Source organism: Purpureocillium takamizusanense, chromosome 3, assembly GCF_022605165.1.
Source record: "Purpureocillium takamizusanense chromosome 3, complete sequence".
Taxonomy (NCBI): domain Eukaryota; kingdom Fungi; phylum Ascomycota; class Sordariomycetes; order Hypocreales; family Ophiocordycipitaceae; genus Purpureocillium; species Purpureocillium takamizusanense.
This window is the reverse complement of record NC_063070.1, coordinates 986,115-1,007,202: the sequence shown is the minus strand read 5'-3', so window position 1 is coordinate 1,007,202 and position 21,088 is coordinate 986,115. Positions and strand designations below refer to the sequence as shown.

The following is a 21,088-nucleotide window of genomic DNA, read 5'->3' as shown; positions in this document are numbered from 1 at the left end:
ACTCGGCGCGTGCTGCAAGCCATCCATCCATCCCCTGACCAGCGCGCGCTGCGCCTGTGCCCCTGCCCAAGGCTGGCCCACCTCGCGGCAGCGTGCCGAGACTCAATTGCTACCTAGTAGTAGCGGACCCCTGGAGCTGCCCGTCTCAATTGGAGGGCGCAGACGCTGTCAGCGGCTTACGAGCTTCCCTCGTCTCCACGCTGGAGGCTCCGGCCAGTCACAGCGCCACGCCCGAGCAAGGCTGAGCCTGGAAAGCAGCCCCGCTAAAATTTCCAGCAGCCTTGCGAAAACTTCCAGCGCCCGGGATGAAGAGTCGCCGCTGCGTCTCGCCTGACCCCGACTCCCCGCGCGCAACGCAGTCGATCTCTTTTCCCCCCTCACGCCGCGCACATCCAACACCATGGCAGGCGTCGCCGAAAAGGCGAGGTTCTACCTCGAGCGGTCCGTCCCGCAACTGCGCGAATGGGAAGACAAGGGCGTCTTCTCCAAGGTACGAACAGCTTTGCTCCCCCCCTCCCCTCGCCGGCCTGGCCGCAGGCAGCTAGCTGACTGGGCGTCGCAGGACGAGATTCGCAACATTGTCCAGAAGCGCAACGACTACGAGCACAGGGTCCTCTCGCCCGGCAACAAGCCCGCTGAATGGTCCTCGTACGCCAAGTGGGAGCAGTCGCTCGAGGCGCTCAAGTCGAAGCGCTGCAAGCGGCTCAAGATCCGGCACCTCAACTCGGCGCACGCCGGGCAGGGCCGCGTCCTCGCCATCTACGAGCGGTCGGTCAACAGACACCCCGCCAGCGGCGAGCTGTGGCGCGAGTACCTGGCCTACACGGCCGGCGTCAAGGCAACGAAGCGGTGGCGCAAGACCATGACCAACGCCCTCCGCATGAACCCGACCGACCCTGAGCTGTGGGTCATGGCCGGCCGGCGCGCCGCCCGCAACGGAGACATGGCCTCGTCGCGCGGCTTCTTCATGCGCGGCTGCCGCTTCTGCAACAAGGAGTGCGGGTTGTGGATGGAGTATGCCCGGTCTGAGATGGAGTGGCTGGCCAAGGTCGACAAGCGCAAGGCCAAGCCAGGCAAAGCCGCCAAAGATCCGCTGCGGCCGGATCGAACTGACGCCGATGACGAGCTACGGATCGAAGACAGCGACGCCGAGGACGACGACGACGATGGCGACAACGAGCTGCCCGTGCCGTCGCGCGCCCAGGCCAAGGCCATCAACGAGCAGGAATCGGCGCAGCTCAGGTCGAATCCGGCCATGGACGGGGCGATACCAATCGCCATCTTCGACATATCGCGGAAGCAGCCCTTCTTCAAGGCCGACGTCGCCGAGGCATTCTATGTCATGCTCGGGGCCTTCCGCAGCGTCTCGGTGCAGCCCAAGGTGGCTCAGCATGTGCTGCACGTCATAGAAGAGCAGTTCCCCGAGGACCCCGCCACCTGCAGCTGCTACATCAGACAGCCCATCCTGGGTCTGAGCCCGCATACGGCAGACTTTGCCGCGAACCTACGGACGGTGCTGGGCCGGTTGACGGAGAAGCTCGAGTCCACGACTGATCGGGCGAGACTCGCACAAAAGACGATTGCGTGGATGGATGAGTACCTGGCGCTGGACGGGCTCGACGACAGCATACGGGCTGTGCTGAAACTTTCGAGGGAAAGGGTGGCGGGTGATGTACTGTAGATGCTCAGATGAATACTCGGGGTCTATGCGGACCGTTGTGCCACACTGCGACTGGTATGGCGAGATAAACCGCGGTGCCTTTCTTAGCCGCAGCTCACTGCAAGCGCTGGCGTCATTCGCAGGGCTTTGGTAAAGCCGCTACTTCGTGCAGCAACAACGAGTACGTTGCGTAAAGACGAAACCCAACAGCGCTAGGAATGTCAATAGCAGCAAAAACGAGTTCCTAACACAGCGACCTGCCTCATGAGGCAATGCACCTGCTTGTGCTTGCTTTTGCAGGGCGACAGCATCTGGGCTCCAGGCTCCAGGCCATACAGGGTAAGTAACGACAAAGTGCAGTGTGAAGCGTAGGTGCATGTCACGCTTTGCGCTTTGGTGTTGGCCGCCAAAGGATGAATGAGGGACCCCACACCACCCAGGTTGACATGCGGGGGCGCAATGCTTAATCGGGATATTCTCGAGCCAGCAGGCCAGGGCGCTCCCGAAAGCTGCAGCACACCATTGTGAAGAAAAAGGACGAGGTGCGAAGCGGGCGGCGTGAACGGTGCGACCTCCCGGCCCAAACGCAGGATAAGACGTCCGTCCAACGACATCCCCGAAAGATCTGGCTGCGCCGCGCCCTGCATGATGCATGAAGCCAGAATCCGTCCAGGTGAAAACGAGCAGGAAGACGATGTGCGTGTGATTTCCTGCGGCTGGGCATGTGCGTGCGGAGAGCCGAGCACATTGTAATACCTCGACACCTCGGATAGGGCAGGCTACCATGTACCTCCGACGCTGCGGACAGAGCGCGCGCAAAAGAGTCTGGCCGTTTACGAAGCTGCCTTTTAGCAGGGGCCCTCCCTCCCTGGCAGCGGGATAAATGCATCAATCATGCCAATTCATCTCGGCAGCTGGGTTGGACTTTTGGTGTGCAAGACTACTATCAACATGGGGCCAGCATACAAGCCTCGTTAGTGCAGCCGTGGGGACGCCGAGTTATCTCAGACATTGATTGCCTTCTCGACGACGGCCTCCGAGCTCCTGCCGGGGGGAATCAAGCGGCATTCGATCAAAAAACCAAGTCACCAGCGAAGAGAAAAGAACGTGGTCGAGTATTTGGCAGAGTCAAGACGGTTCTTGGCCCTGCCCTGTCCTGGGGAGCGAAACCGCGGGGGCCCGTCCTGGGGCCGTGAAACAGATCTGCAGCTGCTACGGCTGTCTGCTGCAGCACCGGCCGACCCGGGTTGATTGAGCCCTCGTTTGCAACTGCATCTTCCGTGCAGCCTGTCTCGCCGACGGCGAGTCATTTGACGGTTCCGTCGCCGAGAGGTCAGCGCGTCTGCGGCATCGAGGCGGGCTGACACGCCGCAGAGTCGGAGGAGGCCACGCTGGTGGTGGGAGCGAGGGGTTTGACGAGGGCTAATAACAAAATGTCGCCACCCCAAGACGCCTCGATGTGGGGTGAGGGATGCAGAGATGCCTACACGCAGGGCCGGGAGCACATTGAGTCGAGCAGGCTGTTTCGGGTGCGCGGGACACTTGGGCTTGGGCGCTGCCTGGGATTGACAGGAAGGAAGACAGACAGACGGACTGATTGACGGATAGATGGCCGGGCAATCAGGAGGAGGGGGGGGGGACGCCTCGTCCGTGCCGGGAGAGGGAGGCCTTGTTGTGTGTCTAGCGTTTGCCGGACATGGAACAGCACCACCACGACTACCAGCACCACGATAACAACGAAAGACGGCTGCCACCCAACCGCACGCAGCCTGCCGACGGCCGCCGTGCTCGTGGCAGATGGGCCGTACGCTGGCGAGCATGGTGACTCCGTCTCGTCTTCCGTTGGCTTTCGCGGAATTGCCCATCTGTCGGTCCGTCTGGGGGGGTTGCCTGGGCGGCCCGGCGCGTGAGGTGTGGTCTGGGCTGTGCGGACGGATCGAGGGACGAGTGAGTGTGCGAGGCCCACGCGCGGGTGGGCAGGGGCGGGGGACCCGACGCCGCGACGCTGCCCGCCGCAGCGCAGCGCAGCCTGCCCGCGTGCGAGTGGGAAGAAGAAAAGGATGACGACGGGAGGAGGGATTTGCGGGAAAAAGCCTCCTTTGCAGACGGCCAAGGGATCGGACGATATGCGTCTTCGATGATGGCCTCGTCGACGCGATGTTTTCGTCTGGCCGACGTAGGTAGACGTGGGTGGTGAAGGTTTTTCCCGTCTCTCGCCAGGTCTCTCTTAGGCACTGGGTTCACTGCCGACCACTGGGTGCGGGCTGGGTGACGGGAGGGCTGGGCGCTGGCCAGTGAACCTACAGGGAGCGTGGACCGCACTGGAAATGGCTGGGCAGTGCGGGCACACAGCGCACACACAGCGCGGGCAGCTCAGCCCAGCCCAGCCCAGGCCACGCCATGGAGGGCCGGCCAGGCCAGGCCCGGCCAGGCCACGTACCCGACGTACCTTGCGTAAGGTACCTGGCAAGGCAGTCGTCCGCTGGCTCGCTCGCTCACATAACTGACCCCCCTTCCCCCGACCTTTGTCTTCGCGACCGCTCTCGCTCCTCCCGTTTCCAAACACCCTTTTTTCCCCTCTGCTTCCCTCGCGGTCTCCTCCCCATTTCTACGTTTTCCGGCTCCTTCTGCGTTGGTTTCTGCGGCGTTGTGCTGTCCCGCGCCGCGCTCGTCCGTCCGCCGGGTCTACCTCGCACTTACATCCATGGCCGCCAGCCCGCCGCCGACACAGCGCGCCCTGCTGTTAGTGGCCGCTATGGCGGCCGTGTCCCTCCAGTGGACGGCGCCCGCGCTCGCTGGCTGCCGAATGGAAGACGGATGAGCGCCAGTCGCCGGCAGGTTCGCAAAACCAAGAGGAAAAAAAACGCACCGGCAAAAACCGACAGTCTCAATCGCGACGACGGACTCTTTCGGCCAGGGAGAAATGACTCCCCTCCACCCCCAACCCCAACGGGGGCAGCGGAAGGCTTGACGGACGGACAGCCAGACAGCACGGGTTTGGCCACGCGGGCGTGCGTGACAGGGGTTGCTCGACCGCCCGGCATACCCTTGTGGAGAGCGGCATCAAACGGCGTCACCAGGCGACCCCAGGATCCATCTACGGCGGATATGCTTCCAGCCACTTCGCAAGCACGACGCTGTCGAGGGTCCTCCCCCCCCCCGGCCTGCCAGTCATCATTGACGACAGGGACGTCCGCAAGCTCAGCCCGGGCCACAACCTTTGCGCCATGGCAGGCGGCGCTTCAGCAGCGATGGCACGGAAACACAAGGAAGAAAAAAACAACAACAACCAAAACATTTGCGGCCATTCTCGCCTGCCCGCCCACCCCACCCCATCCCATCCCATCCCATCCGATTCATCGCGCCATCGCTCCGAGACGATCTGCCGCCGCAAATGCGGATGAGGGTGGGTGGTCCTGGCCGTCCACCCGCCTGGGCTTGTGGTGGCATGCCGCCCCATTCGCCGTGTGCCTGTGGTGGGGCTGCCGTGGAGCGCCATCCTGTTGCCCATGCAGGCGGGAGGACGTGTCAGGCCGACACCCAAATCTTGTTCGATGAAAGGGATGGATGGATGGATGGATGGAGGGAAATCAGGAAAGCGACGAGGCGGCGTCTGGTGCGATGCGGGCATCCGGCCATTGCCTCGTCGGCGAGCTTCCACGACGTGCCTCGGACGCCCCGTACCTGCTTGGAGCGACGGCCGGGCGGGATGCGGTGCTGCGACTCCGCCCTGGCGAACGGGGCTCGTGTCGAGGACGAAATCGGGCGCGACGATTGCCTTGGGCCTGGGGTTGCAACACCTCCGAATCACGACGAGGCCGTCGGGGCGATGACGAGACTGCAGTAAGTCGAGCCGGTCAGTGCGGTACTGTCGACCTCCCCGCCCTTGGCCGTTTGTCGCCGTCCGAGATCTGCAATCGTCACCACGTCGCACGGGCTGGCATTTTGCACGCCGGGCGGGCGTCACATGAAGCCAGCCCATGGTCGACATCATCTTTTTCGGCCAGGTGGTGGTCACAACGCGCCGAGCTCTGTGTCGTGTCCAAACCTGGCCGGATATGCGTCGAACGGGTCTGTGTGCGCCCGACCCCGACGTATGTGAACGACGCCGCTTCTCTGTTCAAAGGATCAACGAGTCTAAGCGACGACGAAGCAAACGACGACGACGATGCGATGGCCTCATGATTCGCTCACATTCCGCCAAAAGATACCGCCGACGCTATTACTTCGAAGCAGATGCTGGCCGGGCCACCGAACGGCGGTCAGCACCGGTCTCACCATTCGACAGCACCATCCGGCAAAGACGACGCAACTCGGCGCTGCGGCATCCTCGTGCCGTCCAAGGGACATGCGTCATTGTCCAACATGCGGCGTTCTCGCTCCGTCAAGGCCGCGCTGTTGCTGGCGGGCGACAAGCTGCTCAGTGGCTGCTGTCGCGGCTCAGCCCAGTGGCTTGGAGGTGTGAGAAGGACGGTCGCGACGAGCCGTCCTGACGCGCATGGCCAGGTCTCGTTAGGCGGATGGTAGTCATGGTGCTAACTCTGCTAGGCTTTCGCTGTTGTGGGAGGCACCCTCCTAACGCGAGTCCCTCTGCCACTATCTGGCCCCTATTCGCCTCGCTGATTGGACGCGGCACGGGTCGCCAAGCGGAGCTATTCTCGGAGGTAAGCCGAAACAGGCTTAGTGCATCGCATGGGGCGCATTTCAGGAGCATCGCACGCGGCGTGGCCTTGGGTAAGACCACCCGCCAGGCTGGCGTCGCCATTCCCTCCCTCCGCCTCGCTTCCACGCACCGCAACTCGCCCGCAGCCGAACCGCACCCCGTTGCCGGTACCCCCTGGCCGCAGAACCGAGAGTTATTTCTTGCTCAGGCGTCACGAGGCGACCCGCGACCCCCATCCGTTGTGGCTCTCCAACGTCTTGGGCATTGTTGCGGCTGGCGAGGTGGCCTGGACGCTGCCGGCCCGGTACGTACGAAAATTTTCTCCCTCCACGCCATCCCGCCCGCCCGCCCGCCCGCCGTTGCTTCAGCGCGCCTGCGGGTTTTCGCGCCGCACCGCCCTGTCCAGTTGGCATCACGGCCTGGCCGCTTCCGACTCCACCCCCTGCCCGAGCCTCCCTCGCTCGCCTGCCCGCCGGCTTGCTTGTGAGCGCGCCTGGCGGACCAGCTGGCCGTCCATGACTGGTGTCGCGAGTCCTCACAAGTCCTGCCTACCTACCTTGCCTCGACGCGGCTCACCTGTCCCGGAACCGCACCGTCTCGCACCGGCCCTGACGCTGCCGTTCCGCACGGTACGTCGCTGTCTCTGTCTTTTGCTCGTCTTCGCATGTACCTACCTCCGTCCTGCCTTGCCTAGGTGCTTGGCTTGCCCTCTGCCTATTGTCTACTCTGTCTGCCCGTCTCGCCGCTCCACCACCCCAGCCCCAGCCTGCTCGCCCGCCCACCTGCCCTACCTGTCCGAGGTGCCTGTCGCCCCTGTGTGAGGTGCCTGTGCACTCAGTGGTGCACTACAGCCGCCGGGCCCAGTGGCTCGCCCACCGTCCGGCCCCCCCGTTCTGGGTTCTGGGTCGACCCCCCCAGCCGCGTACTGCTGCTCCCAGCGACACCGCGCGCGCTGGCGGCAGTGGCCCCTCCCTCGCCGACGTTGCCTCCACCCCCGCCCCCCCCCCCCCCTTGTGCTGCTGGGCCCAGCACCTTTCGTCCCGGCCCAGGCCTGCGCCGGCTCCCTCGTCGCCCGCCTGGTCGCCCGTTTTCCCACCCAGACCACCCAGCACACACCCAAACGCACACACTCCTCCACCAACCCGCGACGCGACTCGGCTCTCTCTCTTGTCGTTCTGTCCATCCATCACCACCACTTCGCGCCGTGTCACGGCCCCATCATCCTTCCATCCCTGCGCCCTTCAATGGGACGTCGGCTCTTTGACTGCCGCTTGCTGACCCTCCGTCGCGCACAGCCTGCTGGCTCGTCGCCATGAGCGCCTGGATGAACGACGCCGCCCCCAACCACAATGGCAACAACGGCTTCCCGCACGTCAACGACCCAAACGCCGCGGGTGCCATGATGGATCCGTCCGCCTTCATGGCCAACCAGGCCCAATTCAACCCTAACCAATTCGCGAACCAGCAGCAGATGGCGGCGATGCAAAACGGTCCGATGCGCCACGCCTCCCCGACCGGCGCCTACCCGGGCCAAGCTCAGCAGCCGCAGGGCCAGCCGAACCCGAATCACGTTTATCAATCAAACTCGGTCATTCCATCCAAGCGACCCCGACCGCGCGAAGACAGCATCACGGGCTCTCCCCGGCAGAACCCTGGGATGCAGCCGCCGTCGCGTTCCGAAACGCCTCAGCAGCAGACCTTTCCTGGCTTCCAGGCCGGCGTCTCCATGGCGCCGCAGCAGACTGCGGGACAGTTTCCTCACCTCCAACCCAACGGCTCCGCGAACGCGAGCCCTTCGCCCATCATGGGAAACCAAATGCGACCGGGCAATGTGCCCCAGCGCGTAGCGACCGCGTCTCCCCACCCGTTCTCGCCCGGCGCCCAGCAGTTTCCCGGCGGCGGTGGCGGCGGCGGCGGCTCTCAGGCGTCGCCCATACCCTCGGAGCATGGCACTCCGCAGCCGAACGCGTACATGCAGAACATGCCGCCGGGTTACAATCCTGCCTTTGCGCCGTCGCCGTCGAACGCGCGTCCGTCGCCCAACCCCAACGTGATGCCCGCCGAAATGATGGTGCAGATGGGCCAGCAGGTTGGCCCGCACATGGCCCAGCAGATGGGTCGGCCGATGCCCCAGATGCCCCAGCATATGGGCCAAATGACCCCCCAGATGTATCAGCAGATGCAGCAGCAGATGCAGCATCAGCAACATCAGCAACACCCGCAACACCCGCAACATCAGCAACAACAACAACAACAACAGCAGCAGCAGCAGCAGCAGCAGCAGCAGCACCCTCAACACGGCCAGCAACCACAGCAGGGCCAGGTGCCACCGCAACATCGGCCGCCAAACATGTCGGAGCAGCAGAAGATGGCCGCGTATCAAATGCGCCTTCAGCAGCAGCTCCAGGGCAATATGCAGATGCAGGCGCAGATGCAGGCACAAAACATGGGTCGAGGAATGATGCCGAAGCAGCAGCAGCAACAGCAGCAGCCGATGCAGGGCGTGCCTAATGGCCAGGCGCCTCAGGGCGGCATGCGACAGCAGCCTCGGCCCATGGCCAACATCAACCCCGAGCACTTCATGAAGAACCTGACCACGTTGATGAGTGCCAAGGGCCTGCCGCTCGACACGAACCCGATTGTCGCTGATCGGCCCGTCAACCTCGTCATGCTGTTCCAGGTCGTCCAGTCCAAGGGCGGCTTCAAGAACGTGACGGCGGCGAACGGCTGGGTTCATATCGCACATGCGATCGGGCTGCCGGCGCAGATCCCGACCGTTGCCCCGACGTTGAAACAGGTCTACGAGAGGAATCTGTCAAAGTTTGAGGAAGTGTGGGTGGCACAGCAGAAGCAGCGGATGATGCAGCAGCAAAACGTCGGCATGGCGAAACCAGGCACGCCGCAGAAGCAGCAGATGCAACCCGGCCAGCAGCAGATGAGCCCCGGTCCGATGCAGCCCGGTCAACAACCGCCTCCAGCACAGGCACAGACGCCAGTCAAGCCGGGACAGCCTCCCGTCAATGGTTTCTCCACGCCTCAGGCGCAGCAGCAGCAGCCGCCACCGAATGCTCCCGGCCACAACCGGAATAGCCTGTCGCACGCCTCTGCCCAAAACGACTTCGCGATGCAGTCCCCTGCTCACCAGCGGCCGGGCAGCATGTCCATGGGCCCGGGCGACGCGCGACATCCTGTTCCCATGACGGCAACGGCCGCCGATCCGACCATGCCGCGACTACCGCCCAAGTCTGACGAGTACAGCCCCTGCGCGCGGGAGCTATCAACATACGGCGGTGTCGACCTGCATGCCGCGAGCTCGCTCGGGGCTGAACTGGAGAGGTGGGAGCCCTCGGTGCCCTCGGTCAACGACCTCGGCAACATCGACATCCACGCCCTGACCAGGAGCCTCCAGAGCGGCATACACGGCGAAGTGCGCTTGGCTCTCGACACGCTCGCCACGGTGTCGGCGTCGCCAGGACAGATGCACTTCATGCAGCTGCGGTACTGCGAGGACCTAGTCGATGCCCTGGTTGACTGCGCGGAAGAGCAGCTGGACCTGCTGGCTGAGCACACGGTCGAGGTCTGCGACGAGATCCTGCTCACCCCGTACGAGGAAGTGGTCAGAGCTTGCAGGGTGGAGCGGTGGGCAGTCAGAGACGTCCCGGTGTTTGGTTCGACCGACTACCAGTTGGACCGCGCCGTGGACAGGCTCATCTGCATCACCACCATCCTGCGCAACGTCTCCTTCCCGGGCGAACAAAACGACAACCACAACTTCCTCGCGGACGAATCGGTCATCAAGATGCTCTGCGTCGTCATTCGGTATCTCGGCACCCGCACCATGCTGCTTCGCACGCACAGCAACACCCTGGACTTTATGAAGGACGTAGTCGTCTTGCTCTCCAACATTGGCGGCTCGACAGAGATACCCGGGCGGGAACAGGCGCTCTGCCTGCTCCAGTTCCTGCTCTCGTTTGCACCGTCGCCCGGCCCTACCACGACCAGCAAGGGCCTCCACTTCCCGGCTTACGAACCGAGCCTCCACTCCTACGCCCCTCACGCCGTCGATGCGCTCGCGAAGCTGCTGGCGCGCGATGAGCCGAACCGGGGCTACTACAAGCAGCTCTTCTCGACAGACGCCAACAATGCCGGGGCGTACGAGCTGCTGACCCGAACGTTTGCCCTGGCCATCTCGCCGTTGCCCGACAAGACCAAGGAGCACACCCGGAACCCCGTCCTTCCCTCGCTCATCGAGACCCGCAAGCCGTTCCTGATGCAGGGGTTGCTGTCCGCAGAGATCCTGGCCTCCTTGGCGCCCGGCTCCGAGGCTGGCGTCGCGCGGAGCTGGCTCATGTCGGAGAATCAGCTGGCTCAGAACATCTACCGGCTGGTGCAGGACCTCGGCATGCTGTACGAAAAGCCGCCGCCGCCGCCGCCACCAGCCGCAAGGGGTGCGAGCCGCGCTGCGCCTCCCAGAAAAGACCCCGAGCTCGTGTACATCGTCGTCGTCGCGGTCGCCCTGCTCAGAAGACTAGTGGAGAAGGCGCGGGACCCTCAGAACCGCTCGTCGCCTGTCCCGAGCGACCTGTTGCCGGAGTCGCAGTTGCTCATGAACGCCTTGACGATGCAGGCTCCGGAGTGGACCAAGGAGGGCATGCTCCCGCAGCTGACGGCCATCTACAACATGTAACATCAAGGGGGGGCTCGGCGGGGAAAAATGATTAGGCGTCTATTGATAGTTTCCTGGAGCGGTATATTGTCTTGGATACGGCGATCGAGGCGACTGCGAAAGCGCGGAGTGGGTGCCACCGGGCGCATCCGGCTGTTTCCAACTTGGGTTTTGGCACATCAGACGACGGCGCACAGTTAGAGTTGCATGGAAATTCCAGCTCGTTTGTATTGGAGATGGGACACGGTGGGGGGTCCCCGTGGCGCACTCAAGCAGGTGTAAATAGGTGCAGGAATGTGAGATATACTGATACCACGAGTAATGGTGAGAGCTCCTGCTTCACGTCCCTCTCCTTGCACAATGCCCGCTTGATTGTTGTCGTCAACATGATTCACGCTGTACTATACACGCATGCCTCGCAGGCACTGCAAATTGTACAATGGCGGTCGCTTCAGACGGCCCTGTCCGTGCCTCAAAATCCCTGCTCTAGCAGCCACGCCCGCGTCTTATCAAAGTGGACGCCCTTGAGAGGCGCGTTAGCAACGTGATTGCGCAGCGAAGCATACGAGAGTCTCACCTTCAATTCTATGTGTTGTGTTGTAGGATTGATTCGGATTTCCCCCTTGGGGATCTGCAGTGCCGCCACCATGTCGTCGAGCAGCTTCCTCCGGTTGCCGTCCACCTTCTTTATCAGCACGACGTGTCGCGTGCCACCCGACATTGTGCGCTTATAGAGAGGGAGCTGGGCGGATGGCGTTCGCCTGACAATGTAGGGAAGAGTCGCGAGTTCCGCTGGTGACTTAGACGGTGGGGGGACGGGGGGCTGGCTGTGTGTTCGGCTTGGCCTGGCTGCGGCCTGTGCCGGCGCGGCGGCTTGTGTGGTCGCGGATGAGAGGAGCCGGGAGGAGATCGGCTGGATGCGCTGGGGGCAGGTGGTGCGGAGGGCAATCGCGTGCCCTCGCAAGGCGACGCGCGGGAGGAATTGGTGCATCATGCCGTCCCGTGTGGTTGCTGGTGGTTATGCGTCGCAAAGTTGCAAGCGCAGATAGCTCTGGCCGGCCCGGTCTTGTCTCTGTGTATTTGTGCGGAAGCCGCCGGAAAAAAGAATAAGACAAGCAGTATTTCGACCGGTCCAAAGGCCGACGTATTTCATCGGTACAGTGGCTGCAGAAAATCGTCTTCAACCTTGCACGTCCGCGTCGCGAGCTCTTCGCCGTCGGCAGCGCATCTGGAGGAGCTTCCTCAGAAAAACCAAAGATCACATGACCGCCCGCCGTGCCTGGTGCCGGCAAATCCCCGGCGCGTCGCCAAACCCCCCACACCACTTTGTGGCATTGGCGAAATTCACCAAAAATCTGCCCCTCCATTCGCAACGGTACGGTTTTGCAGCGTCCTTTGCACCTCTGCGACGACGAGCGAACCACCCTCCTCGGCACGCACCCCCCGTTCGACTCGGCGAGACCACGCGCATCCCATCGAATCCCGTCGATACCTCTCCAGCCTCAAACACCCATCATGGAGGATGTTCTCAAGGCCGTGTCGGCCGATGGCTCGTCAATCATGCCCCTGCTGGCGCCGCACCTCAGCCGTCACCTGCTGTTCCCGCTGATCCAGTTCGAGGGCGACAAGGCGGAGGAAAAGGGCGAGGACGAAAAGGCAAAGAAGATTGTGTCGGGCAAGATCAAGCTGCTCGAGGACACCAACATGACCGACTACGTCGCGACCCTGTACTGCGACCTCCACGGCGTTGCCGACCCGCCGGCCGAGTACACCAAGAAGCGGCAAGAGGTGCTCGCGCAGCTGGAAAAGTACGAGCAGGCGACGGCCAAGATTGCCGATCTCCTGACGCAGGACGAGGTCGTCAACGGGCTCCGGAGCGACAAGGTTGCCAACTTGGAGTTCTTGAAGAACCAGCATGGGGTAAGTGTGGGGACGCGCCGAAAGGACGCGCCAAGGGGTTGTTGAGCCGCCCTCCCGAGTGAGTGAGTGCTGACGGGAACCGCGACGACAGGTCACCATGGAAATGGTCAACGCGCTGTACGACTTTGGGCAGTTCCAGTTCCGATGCGGGCAGTACGGCCCGGCCGCCGACATGCTGTACCAGTTCCGTGTCCTGTCGACCGACAACGACAAGGTCTCGGCCTCGACGTGGGGCAAGCTCGCGTCCGAGATCCTGTCGACCAACTGGGAGTCGGCCGTGGACGAGCTCAAGAACGTCAGGGAGGGCATCGACACCAAGCTCTTCAACAACCCGCGCGCGCAGCTCGACCACCGGACCATGCTCATCCACTGGTCGCTCTTCCCCCTGTTCAACTGGGACGGCGCCCGCGAGCCCATCCTGGACATGTTCTTCTCCGCCGCCTACATCAACACCATCCAGACCTCGTGCCCCTGGGTCCTGCGGTACCTGATCGCCGCCGTCATCACCGGCCGCACGCGTGCCCGCAACAGCTCCATCCAGCAGAAGCAGCTCAAGGACGTGGTCCGCTACGTCCGCCAGGAGGCGTACGAGTACGTCGACCCCATCACGCAGTTCATCCACGCGCTGTACATCGCCCACGACTTTGACGCCGCCCGCGACGCCCTCCGCGAGGCCGAGGAGGTCTGCCGCAGCGACTTCTTCCTCGCGTCCTCGGCCGACGCCTTTGTCTCGGCCGCCCGTCACCTCATCTGCGAGAGCTACTGCAAGATCTTTAGCCGCATGAATATCCGCGACCTGAGCGGCAAGCTCGGCCTGAACCCCGACGAGGGCGAGAAGTGGATCGTCAACCTGATCCGCGAGACGAGGCTGGACGCCAAGATCGACAGCAAGGACGGCACCGTCATCATGAACCACCCGCCCAACAACGTCTACCAGCAGGTCATTGAGAAGACCAAGGGCGGCTTCTTCAGGACACAGGTCCTCAACGCCGCCGTGTCCAAGTAAGGCTGCCCTCGTCAGCCAGCCGCTGCGAGGACACGACGATATGACGCGCCCCCCGCGGGTGCCGCCCGTGGCCTGATGGAGGCTCAGCGGCTGCCGTTGTGGGGAGGATGATATGACTCTCGCCCGCCCGCTCTTCTCTGGAGCGGACGGGCTGCAGAGCGTCGCCGGCGACTTCCGGTGTGTCGCTAAAAGCGAAGCGCCTTGCTAGACGGAACGAGATACAAGACTTTTGTCGTTGGGTTGTCGAACACCCCGAGACGGGTGATAGAAAAACACGCCGTCTGACCAGGGGCTAGATATCTGGTGGATGCCACTGTCATGCCTCGCCCCTCTCCCCCCTTCCCTCCTCCCCTCCCGTCCCTGTTTTTTGGGTCTCTGGTGATGCGGTTTGCATTGCATGGCGTTATTTAAAGTCTCTGTTTCGGAAGGAAATCCGGGAGGGGAGGAGCTTGGTCTGCGTTGCGTTGCGTTGCGTTGGGTGGGGAGGCAGGTAGGCGGGGGGAAGAAAAAGGTTAGGTGTAGGGGGGAGACGGGGGCATAGACGTCGCGGAATACGTATTTCTGCTGCCTCCTGGCGTTTGTGGAGGTAGCGGATGAATCGATGATCTCATTAAGATGATTCCCTACCTTGTTCCTTAAAACACGCTGAAGTGAAATAAGCCTTTGGCGAGTGCGGTGCTTGAGGGTCACCGGCGGCGAAACGAAACGAAGCTATGAATGATTATCGCGCATGAGCACGGGTCTTTTCCGTGGTATATCTATGTCTTGCCTCGTAACTTTACATCATGATTGTCTGGTATTTTCCACAGACCACACGGCCATCATCCCCCATGCACACAACATCACCTCCCTCCCTTTACCCCGGCAATTCGGCCCTGACGGGAGACGTAGACGTACTACTCTGCATCCTCCTGCGCCGCCAGCCACACCTTGCCCTTGAGGGCATCGATGGCGCTGTCCCGCATCCACCAGACATCCTCACCCGCTCGCGGCGTTGGGGGCGTGTCGGGGGGCGACGAACTGCCCCCGGGCGGCGGCGGCGGCCTTATGGTAGACTGGCTGTCGGCGGTGTCAAAGGATTGCGAATGAGCCGCGTCCTGTGATGTTGGCGGCGGCGGCGGCGACGGCGGCTGTTGGGACTTCAAGAGGCGATCGCGGGTGGCGCCCCATTCGAAGAGGAGCCTCGCGCCTTCGAGGCGCTCCCTGTCGCCGCCGTCGGCGATGCCGCGCTCGAGCTCCAGCCGAGCGTCCAGCGCGGAGCCAACCTCGGCCGGGCGTTTGGTGGCTTCGAGGAGGGACGCCTTCTCGGCGTGCGTCACGTCCTGCAGCGGCTCCAGGCTGAAGAGCCACTCGAACGGATTTTCGCCCCTGCTGTCCTTGCCCAGCTCGCGTAGGGTGGACGAGAACTCGCCCTCGCGAGGGGGCCGACGCTGGAGGTACAGACTCTGCGTCTCGGTAAAGGCGCGCTTGACATCCTCGTTGGAAAAGTCAAGTTGGACGTCCCAGTACTGGGGTCCGCAGGAGGTCGACAGACAGGCGATTTCATCGAGTGGCGGTAGCAGGCAAGGCGTCGTCTTTTGCAGCAATGGCTCGCACGAGGAGCCGTCCTTCATCTTGATCTGCACCGACACGGACACGGGCTGTCCCGTGATGCTGTCCTTGGCGACGAGGCAGCGCTGCTCTGCCGCCAGCACCCAAAAGTACCGGAACGCTTGGAGGTGAGCGCGGTTGTCCATGACGGTCGTGGGAAAGACGGGGTAAAAGGCGATGAGAAGGGCTGCGATTGCCTTGTTGCTGGAGCCAAAGGTGGCCGTTCCGCACCCGAGGAACAGGGAGCCGATAGCAAGATGAGCCGCTAGATGCGAGCCGTATGGCGTGTCGGGATCGTCTCGCCCATGCAGTGCGCGTAGTCGGCGAAGAACTGGCACATCGCCGGTGCCCGCCATGACTATCGAACAGGACAGCGCAACAATGTCCTGACACATGCGGGCATTGGACCGCGCGAGTTCCTCATCATAACGCGGCGCGGCGTCGGGATGGTCGCGAGGCGTAGCGGGTATCCTCGAGATGCGCATGAACTGGTCAAGGTAGTGCAGCAGGAGGTCCCGCACCTTGGTCGACGCACTGCCCGAAAAGCGCAGAGCAATCGAAAGGCACAGGCCCGTCAGGATGCTGTAAAAAGACAGGTCGATGGACCGCAGCTTCGAGATGCCCATGAGCTTGTGCCGTGGACGGTACGCGGTGGGCAGGCTGTTGTGAATCCAGGCAAACGTCGGCTCAACCTTGGACCACAGGATGAGATTCTTGGTCACGGTCCGCAGCAGCAGGATGTCTGGGCGGATGTAGTCGAACTGGAGGACGGAATCGGGCACGTCAATCTTGCGAGCCACTATCTGGTCCTCCGACTTCATGAAGATGAGAGCAATCGCCATGACGGCACCGGCGGCGGCCCGGTCGAGGATGTGAACAATGTCGACGTTCTTTGTCGCGGTGGCATGCGCGACCAGTATTTCGGTCAGTCTCATGTCGTGCAGCCCCTTGAGATCGTTGCCCCTGCCCAGGTTGATGAGGCCCAGCGCAAAGCCTGCGGCCAGGCGGTAGCACTCGCTCCGCAGCGGCTCCTCCTCGTCCTCGTCGTCGACGTGCTCGATCTCGGATAGCATGATTTCGCTCATGCGTCGGTGCTGGCTGTTGCAGTACAGCAGCCCGATGCCCATGATGCCCGACGTCTGCGTGAGGGGCGAAAGATTGAGCTCCGCCGCGCCGCGGGGAAGCATGCGCGTGGCGTGCACGGAGAGCAGACGTGTGATGAGAGAGTCCATGGTCCCCATGTACGAAGCCGCGAGGCCCAGGAGCAGCCCGATCGAGGTCATGGTGTGCTTGGGCGTCAGGTACTTGAAGGCAACCCACTTGGCGACGCCCTTGAGATGCCCGTTGAGACCGAGGGCCAGCAGGAAGCCTGCGTGGCGGTTGCTCAGCTCCTGACCCGGCTTGTTGTACAGGATCCACGACGTGTCGATGCCCTTGGCCTGCGGAGAAATGGCCAGTCCCGCCGAGACGCCCTGGTGGAAGAAGCCCCAGCAGACCTTTTCTTCGGTGAACAAGGCCTTGTCGACGCCGACGGTGACGTTGGCCGGCTTGACAACGCAGTTGAGATTGAAGCCACCAATGTGGAACTTTTGCGTGATGAGCGGGTATCGCAGGCTAAAGTAGAGCAACGCACGCCCGGCCGGAATCGCCAGCGTGCCCGTAGCGATCCGTGAGACGAGCTCCTTTTGCTTCTCAAGGTACTCGCTTTCGGGCCAGCTTGGGTTCGGATCCAGGCGCACGACCCTCGCCTTGTGCGTCGCCAGCAGGTCCTGGGCCTCGTTGAGACGACGATCTTCCTTGAACAGTGCCCGGATGACGGCCTGGCGTTCGGTGCCTCCGCCTTCCTCGTATCCCAGGGTGTTCATCTCCTCCACGCTGCGGCAAAGGAGCCGAAAGTCTCGAGAAGCCACATGTGTGGGGGCCTATTCGGAAGGTCAGTGCTGTTCTTCATCGACGTGCGGATCGTCCTTACCAGGATGCTCGATGTCGCCAGGCGCGGCCGCTTGTCCGCAGCTAGGATAAGGCTGATGTCGCTGCGATTGATCAGTTCGAGAAGCTCATGCGACCATTGCGAGGGCGGATGCGGCTGGCAGAGGGATATGGCGTCCAGGAGAGGCGCCAGGACGGCCTCTGGCAGGGTTTCCAAGACGAGCTTTGTGATCCCGCAGTCTCGCATCGCCTCCACCATTTGTATGGCGGTCGACTTTGGCTTGATGACTTTGAAGAAACGCTTCAGCATGAGAGTACGAGGGGTAATCAGATCCCACCTCCGGTCCTCCAGCTTTTCCGTCTCGGAAAGACGCGAGCTGGCAAAGTAGATGTCGGCAGGCGTCAGGCACGGCTTCCCACGCAATCCAACAAGCCGCGACTGGATCCAGCCGAGCACGTCTGGCATGACGGGAGGCTGTGGAATGGGAGATTTGAGACTAAGCTCTGCTGAGGGTCAGAGGGGATGTATTACGAGGGGTGCGGGCGTGGGTGGACCTACCAGCATCGTGCCGCGAATCGACATCCTCCTGGATGCCCAGCTCATACATGGACCAGAACCCGTGCCACTTGAGCCATCTCGCAATCTGACACAGCAATACTCTCAGGTCCGCTCTCCCGGGCGAAATGTACTCTGGCGTGGTTACGTCCAGCTTCTGTTCCTCGAGAAGAAGGTGCAGCGCCATGAAGATGTCCACGGCAACCTTGCGGCGTGCATCCGTGTTGCGACCAAGCGCGGTAGGCAGGTATCCAGAAGCACCGAGAGCTGCCTCGCCCAGCTGCGAAGCCATGTACTCCCTCGCCAAGGCAATGTGCTTCGAGACAAACCTGGGGCTTTCGCTCTGGAGGGACAGTGACGTGGGCTCTTCGTCCTCGTCGAGCGCCCACTGCCACCCCTTGTTCAGCATCCAGACTGGACAGCCAAGCGCATTGGTGGTTTCAGACATTTCCATCGCCCGCCAGTCCTCGGATTCCTTTATGGATCCGAACGAGCCCGAAGGCGGCCTTTTCCGGCGCACTGGCAGGCGTGCTGCAGGCGCCGGCTTGACGTCTGATCTGCCTAGGTTGAGGAACGACGCAAAGAGCAGGATGGTGAATGCGGACCACTCCACGTTGACGACAGATTCGTCCTGAGAGCCCAACCACTGCATGGCGTGTAGCCACCCGGCATGGACTCGCCCGCCTAGTGAGTCCGGTAGCACGCTCCTGCAGATCTCCAAGGCCCTTCGGACTTGGGGGCAGTGAGGCTGCAGCTGGATCTTGAGTTGGTGTAGGCGGCCGTTCGCGTCCGCGACGTCAACGACGCCGTTCTTACGCGGAAAGCGAATACCGGTCACGCCACCATTGCTTAGATCAATGACCTCTGACTTTCTGTGCTTGACATCTCGATCAGGCGCCCGGCCCCGGTATTGCAAGTCTCTCGTGTCGTCCACGAAGAGCAGCGACAGGGAGACCTTGGTCAGCTCTATCCACGGCGCCTGGGTGCTCAGCTCGTGGCGCCCATCCATGGCTTCGGAAAGGACCAGGATGACCGACAGGTCGCCATCGACAAGCTTGGACGAGTCCACCACGTTTTGGACTTTCCACTGCTCACGCGGGACAATGGACGTGGCTGCCTGGCCGAACTTGTCCTGCACCTTGACATGCAGCGTGATCAGTTGCAGCCGTCTCTCAAACGAGTCTTGAATAGCGATGAGCAGCTGGGTGCGCTGCTGGTCGTCAATGGCAAATGCCGGGGCTGTGAGAATAAAGACCTTGGACTGGTCACGGGCCGGCCTCGTCGAAGTTGAGTATCGGAGGTGGGTGTTGTCCAGCGATATTGTGTGGATTCGGGTGAAGAGGATCTCGCGCTGCAGACCGTCGAAATCGTGGTCGTCCAGTGCCATGTTGTGCAGACCCTCGCCGAGCCCGGCATCGATGGGTGCCTCGAGCAGGCTCCCGAGACTCGGGCGCACCGGATGATGAAAGCTGGAGCTTGAGCGCCCGTGCTCGTGCCGTTTGGAAACCCCGACGTTGGGCGCGAGCGGCTGGTCGGCAAAGACGGATCGCTCGTGAGATGCCGACAGATCTGCTCGTGCGAGCATCGAGCTCAGCCGGCGAGAGCTCCGCCGGGCCACCCCAGGGCCTTCCGCATCTTGCTGCTCGAGTGACGATACCAGGTCAAGCGGCTTCTCGACCTTGTCACTCTTCCGCTGTCGCTTTCCTGGTAGCGGCACACCAAAGCTTTCTCGGAAATTTTGCTGGACTGGAGTCGACGCGCCGCTCGCGAAGCCGGGCTGCATAGAGCTTCGGCGGCGATTGCCTTGCTTCCTGGCCGTTTTGCTGTGACCGATGAAGTGGTCCTCGTGCCGAAGATACGTCATGCGCCATACGCTGTACGAGCTGGTTTCCCGGTTGATGGAGACGCCGAGGACGACGGGGTCGCGTAGCTTCTTGGCCGACGCCACAGGCAGGTCAATCTGCTCTATGTGCAGTATCTCTTCCGCCGGATCTAGGAACGCGGGCTTCCCCGCAGTGGTCCGTCTCGTTCGAGGACCCTGAGATTCGGCCTCTGCGACCACCAGGCCAATCTCCGCCAGGGGATCGGTCAACGATAGGAGCCGCGGCCAGTGTGACTCCGGTTGCTCCATAGGAGCGTCCCACATGTTCTCCAGCGTCGAACGTAGACTGAGGTGGAGGGCCTTTGGATTGCCAAGCCCCTCGACGGAAAAGGTCGTCCGCTGCGAGCTGTCGAATGCCGTCATCTGCGACGACACAAAGGAGCTCGGCGGCGCTCGGGGAAACTTGAGAGAGACCGGGGCCGTGCTTTCGGCCTTTGCCCTTCGCTGTATGACGACGCCTACCGGCCCGGCAACGGCGGACTCGACCTCGAACGGCATGTGGACGATGTGACTGGTGCCGGACAGGAAGAAGATGTGAGCCTGCGTCTTGAGGAAGACGACCAGAGCCTTTTCGAGAGCGGGCGGAGCGTGTTGTGCTTTCTTGGTCGCATCGTGTTCGGTCTTGTCCGCTTCGGACGAGGGAAAGTAGGCGAGGAGAGCCTGCGTGACGGGTTCCTTTTCGAGGTTAAAGTTGAAGGCCTTGCGGAAGATGCGCCCCCGACACCAGACGACCGAGGTTTGCGTCGTCAGCAACTCGTCCTCGTTGTCGTCATCGCCCACCGTGACGTCCCAGACGTAGGACGACGCCGGCGCGTCCGCGGGGATCAGGTTTTCCTGGACCGCATGGTGGAGGCCGGCCGGCTTGTGCAGCCCCAGGGACTTGACCGTCGCCATTGCGTGGGCGGCGCCATGGGCCGGTGGTGTTATCGATGACGGCCTGCTCAGTTCGTACTTGGCACCAATGTTGTGGGAGACGGCGACGAGCCACTTGTGGAATCGCTAACCGGTCGTGGCGGCGAGAGGGGCGGAGGCCTAGACGACTGGCAGCACCAAAGTCGCGTGTCGACGCGCCTGTGTTAGCGGACGTTGGGAGTTGCTCGTAGCCCAGAAGCTGGAAATACCTACTAGTAGTGGCGGCAGTGGAGGAGGTGCGCTGTGGTGGGGTTGCAGGTGGTTGCTTCTTTCGGAATAGGGTGTGCCCAGCGACCTAAGCTCC

General features: G+C 62.6%; 6 protein-coding genes across 6 annotated transcripts; 4 read left to right on the top strand and 2 right to left on the bottom strand.

The window, feature by feature from the left end:
* Positions 1-340: 340 nt before the first annotated feature.
* UTP6 (U3 snoRNP protein) lies at positions 341-1,781 on the top strand. Its single transcript, XM_047984996.1, has 2 exons — positions 341-490; positions 563-1,781. Exons 1-2 carry the CDS (start codon positions 401-403, stop codon positions 1,679-1,681), a joined length of 1,209 nt encoding a protein of 402 aa, XP_047840971.1. The 5' UTR covers positions 341-400; the 3' UTR covers positions 1,682-1,781.
* A 3,446-nt stretch (positions 1,782-5,227) lies between these two features.
* On the top strand, positions 5,228-5,845 carry JDV02_003829 (uncharacterized protein; the record flags this gene model as incomplete). Its single annotated transcript, XM_047984995.1, has 1 exon — positions 5,228-5,845. One exon carries the CDS (start codon positions 5,228-5,230, stop codon positions 5,843-5,845), a length of 618 nt encoding a protein of 205 aa, XP_047840970.1.
* Positions 5,846-6,680: 835 nt separating this feature from the next.
* JDV02_003828 (uncharacterized protein) lies at positions 6,681-11,439 on the top strand. The gene has a single exon (XM_047984994.1). The coding sequence runs from the start codon at positions 7,636-7,638 to the stop codon at positions 11,008-11,010; it is 3,375 nt and encodes a 1,124-aa protein (XP_047840969.1). The 5' UTR covers positions 6,681-7,635; the 3' UTR covers positions 11,011-11,439.
* Positions 11,206-12,196, bottom strand: img2 (mitochondrial large ribosomal subunit L49). Its single transcript, XM_047984993.1, has 2 exons — positions 11,567-12,196; positions 11,206-11,512 (listed from the first exon to the last, which is right to left on the bottom strand). Exons 1-2 carry the CDS (start codon positions 11,981-11,983, stop codon positions 11,462-11,464), a joined length of 468 nt encoding a protein of 155 aa, XP_047840968.1. The 5' UTR covers positions 11,984-12,196; the 3' UTR covers positions 11,206-11,461.
* Positions 12,197-12,347: 151 nt separating this feature from the next.
* Positions 12,348-14,401, top strand: INT6 (eukaryotic translation initiation factor 3 subunit E). Its single transcript, XM_047984992.1, has 2 exons — positions 12,348-12,909; positions 13,001-14,401. Exons 1-2 carry the CDS (start codon positions 12,505-12,507, stop codon positions 13,913-13,915), a joined length of 1,320 nt encoding a protein of 439 aa, XP_047840967.1. The 5' UTR covers positions 12,348-12,504; the 3' UTR covers positions 13,916-14,401.
* A 228-nt stretch (positions 14,402-14,629) lies between these two features.
* APC1 (Anaphase-promoting complex subunit 1) lies at positions 14,630-20,970 on the bottom strand. Its single transcript, XM_047984991.1, has 3 exons — positions 17,994-20,970; positions 17,478-17,938; positions 14,630-17,427 (listed from the first exon to the last, which is right to left on the bottom strand). Exons 1-3 carry the CDS (start codon positions 20,764-20,766, stop codon positions 14,812-14,814), a joined length of 5,850 nt encoding a protein of 1,949 aa, XP_047840966.1. The 5' UTR covers positions 20,767-20,970; the 3' UTR covers positions 14,630-14,811.
* Between the last annotated feature and the right edge of the window lie 118 nt (positions 20,971-21,088).

What these genes read in the sequence shown, in the direction of transcription:
- UTP6 (XM_047984996.1), top strand. Translation starts at nt 401, where the DNA reads ATGGCAGGCGTCGCCGAAAAGGCGAGGTTCTACCTCGAGCGGTCCGTC. An exon ending in ACAAGGGCGTCTTCTCCAAG is followed by an intron (nt 491 to 562) that starts GTACGAACAGCT and finishes TGGGCGTCGCAG; the next exon opens with GACGAGATTCGCAACATTGT.
- JDV02_003828 (XM_047984994.1), top strand. Translation starts at nt 7,636, where the DNA reads ATGAGCGCCTGGATGAACGACGCCGCCCCCAACCACAATGGCAACAAC.
- img2 (XM_047984993.1), bottom strand. Translation starts at nt 11,983, where the DNA reads ATGATGCACCAATTCCTCCCGCGCGTCGCCTTGCGAGGGCACGCGATT. An exon ending in CACAACACATAGAATTGAAG is followed by an intron (nt 11,513 to 11,566) that starts GTGAGACTCTCG and finishes GCGCCTCTCAAG; the next exon opens with GGCGTCCACTTTGATAAGAC.
- INT6 (XM_047984992.1), top strand. Translation starts at nt 12,505, where the DNA reads ATGGAGGATGTTCTCAAGGCCGTGTCGGCCGATGGCTCGTCAATCATG. An exon ending in TCTTGAAGAACCAGCATGGG is followed by an intron (nt 12,910 to 13,000) that starts GTAAGTGTGGGG and finishes CCGCGACGACAG; the next exon opens with GTCACCATGGAAATGGTCAA.
- APC1 (XM_047984991.1), bottom strand. Translation starts at nt 20,766, where the DNA reads ATGGCGACGGTCAAGTCCCTGGGGCTGCACAAGCCGGCCGGCCTCCAC. An exon ending in CGATTCGCGGCACGATGCTG is followed by an intron (nt 17,939 to 17,993) that starts GTAGGTCCACCC and finishes GACCCTCAGCAG; the next exon opens with AGCTTAGTCTCAAATCTCCC. An exon ending in TGGCGACATCGAGCATCCTG is followed by an intron (nt 17,428 to 17,477) that starts GTAAGGACGATC and finishes CCTTCCGAATAG; the next exon opens with GCCCCCACACATGTGGCTTC.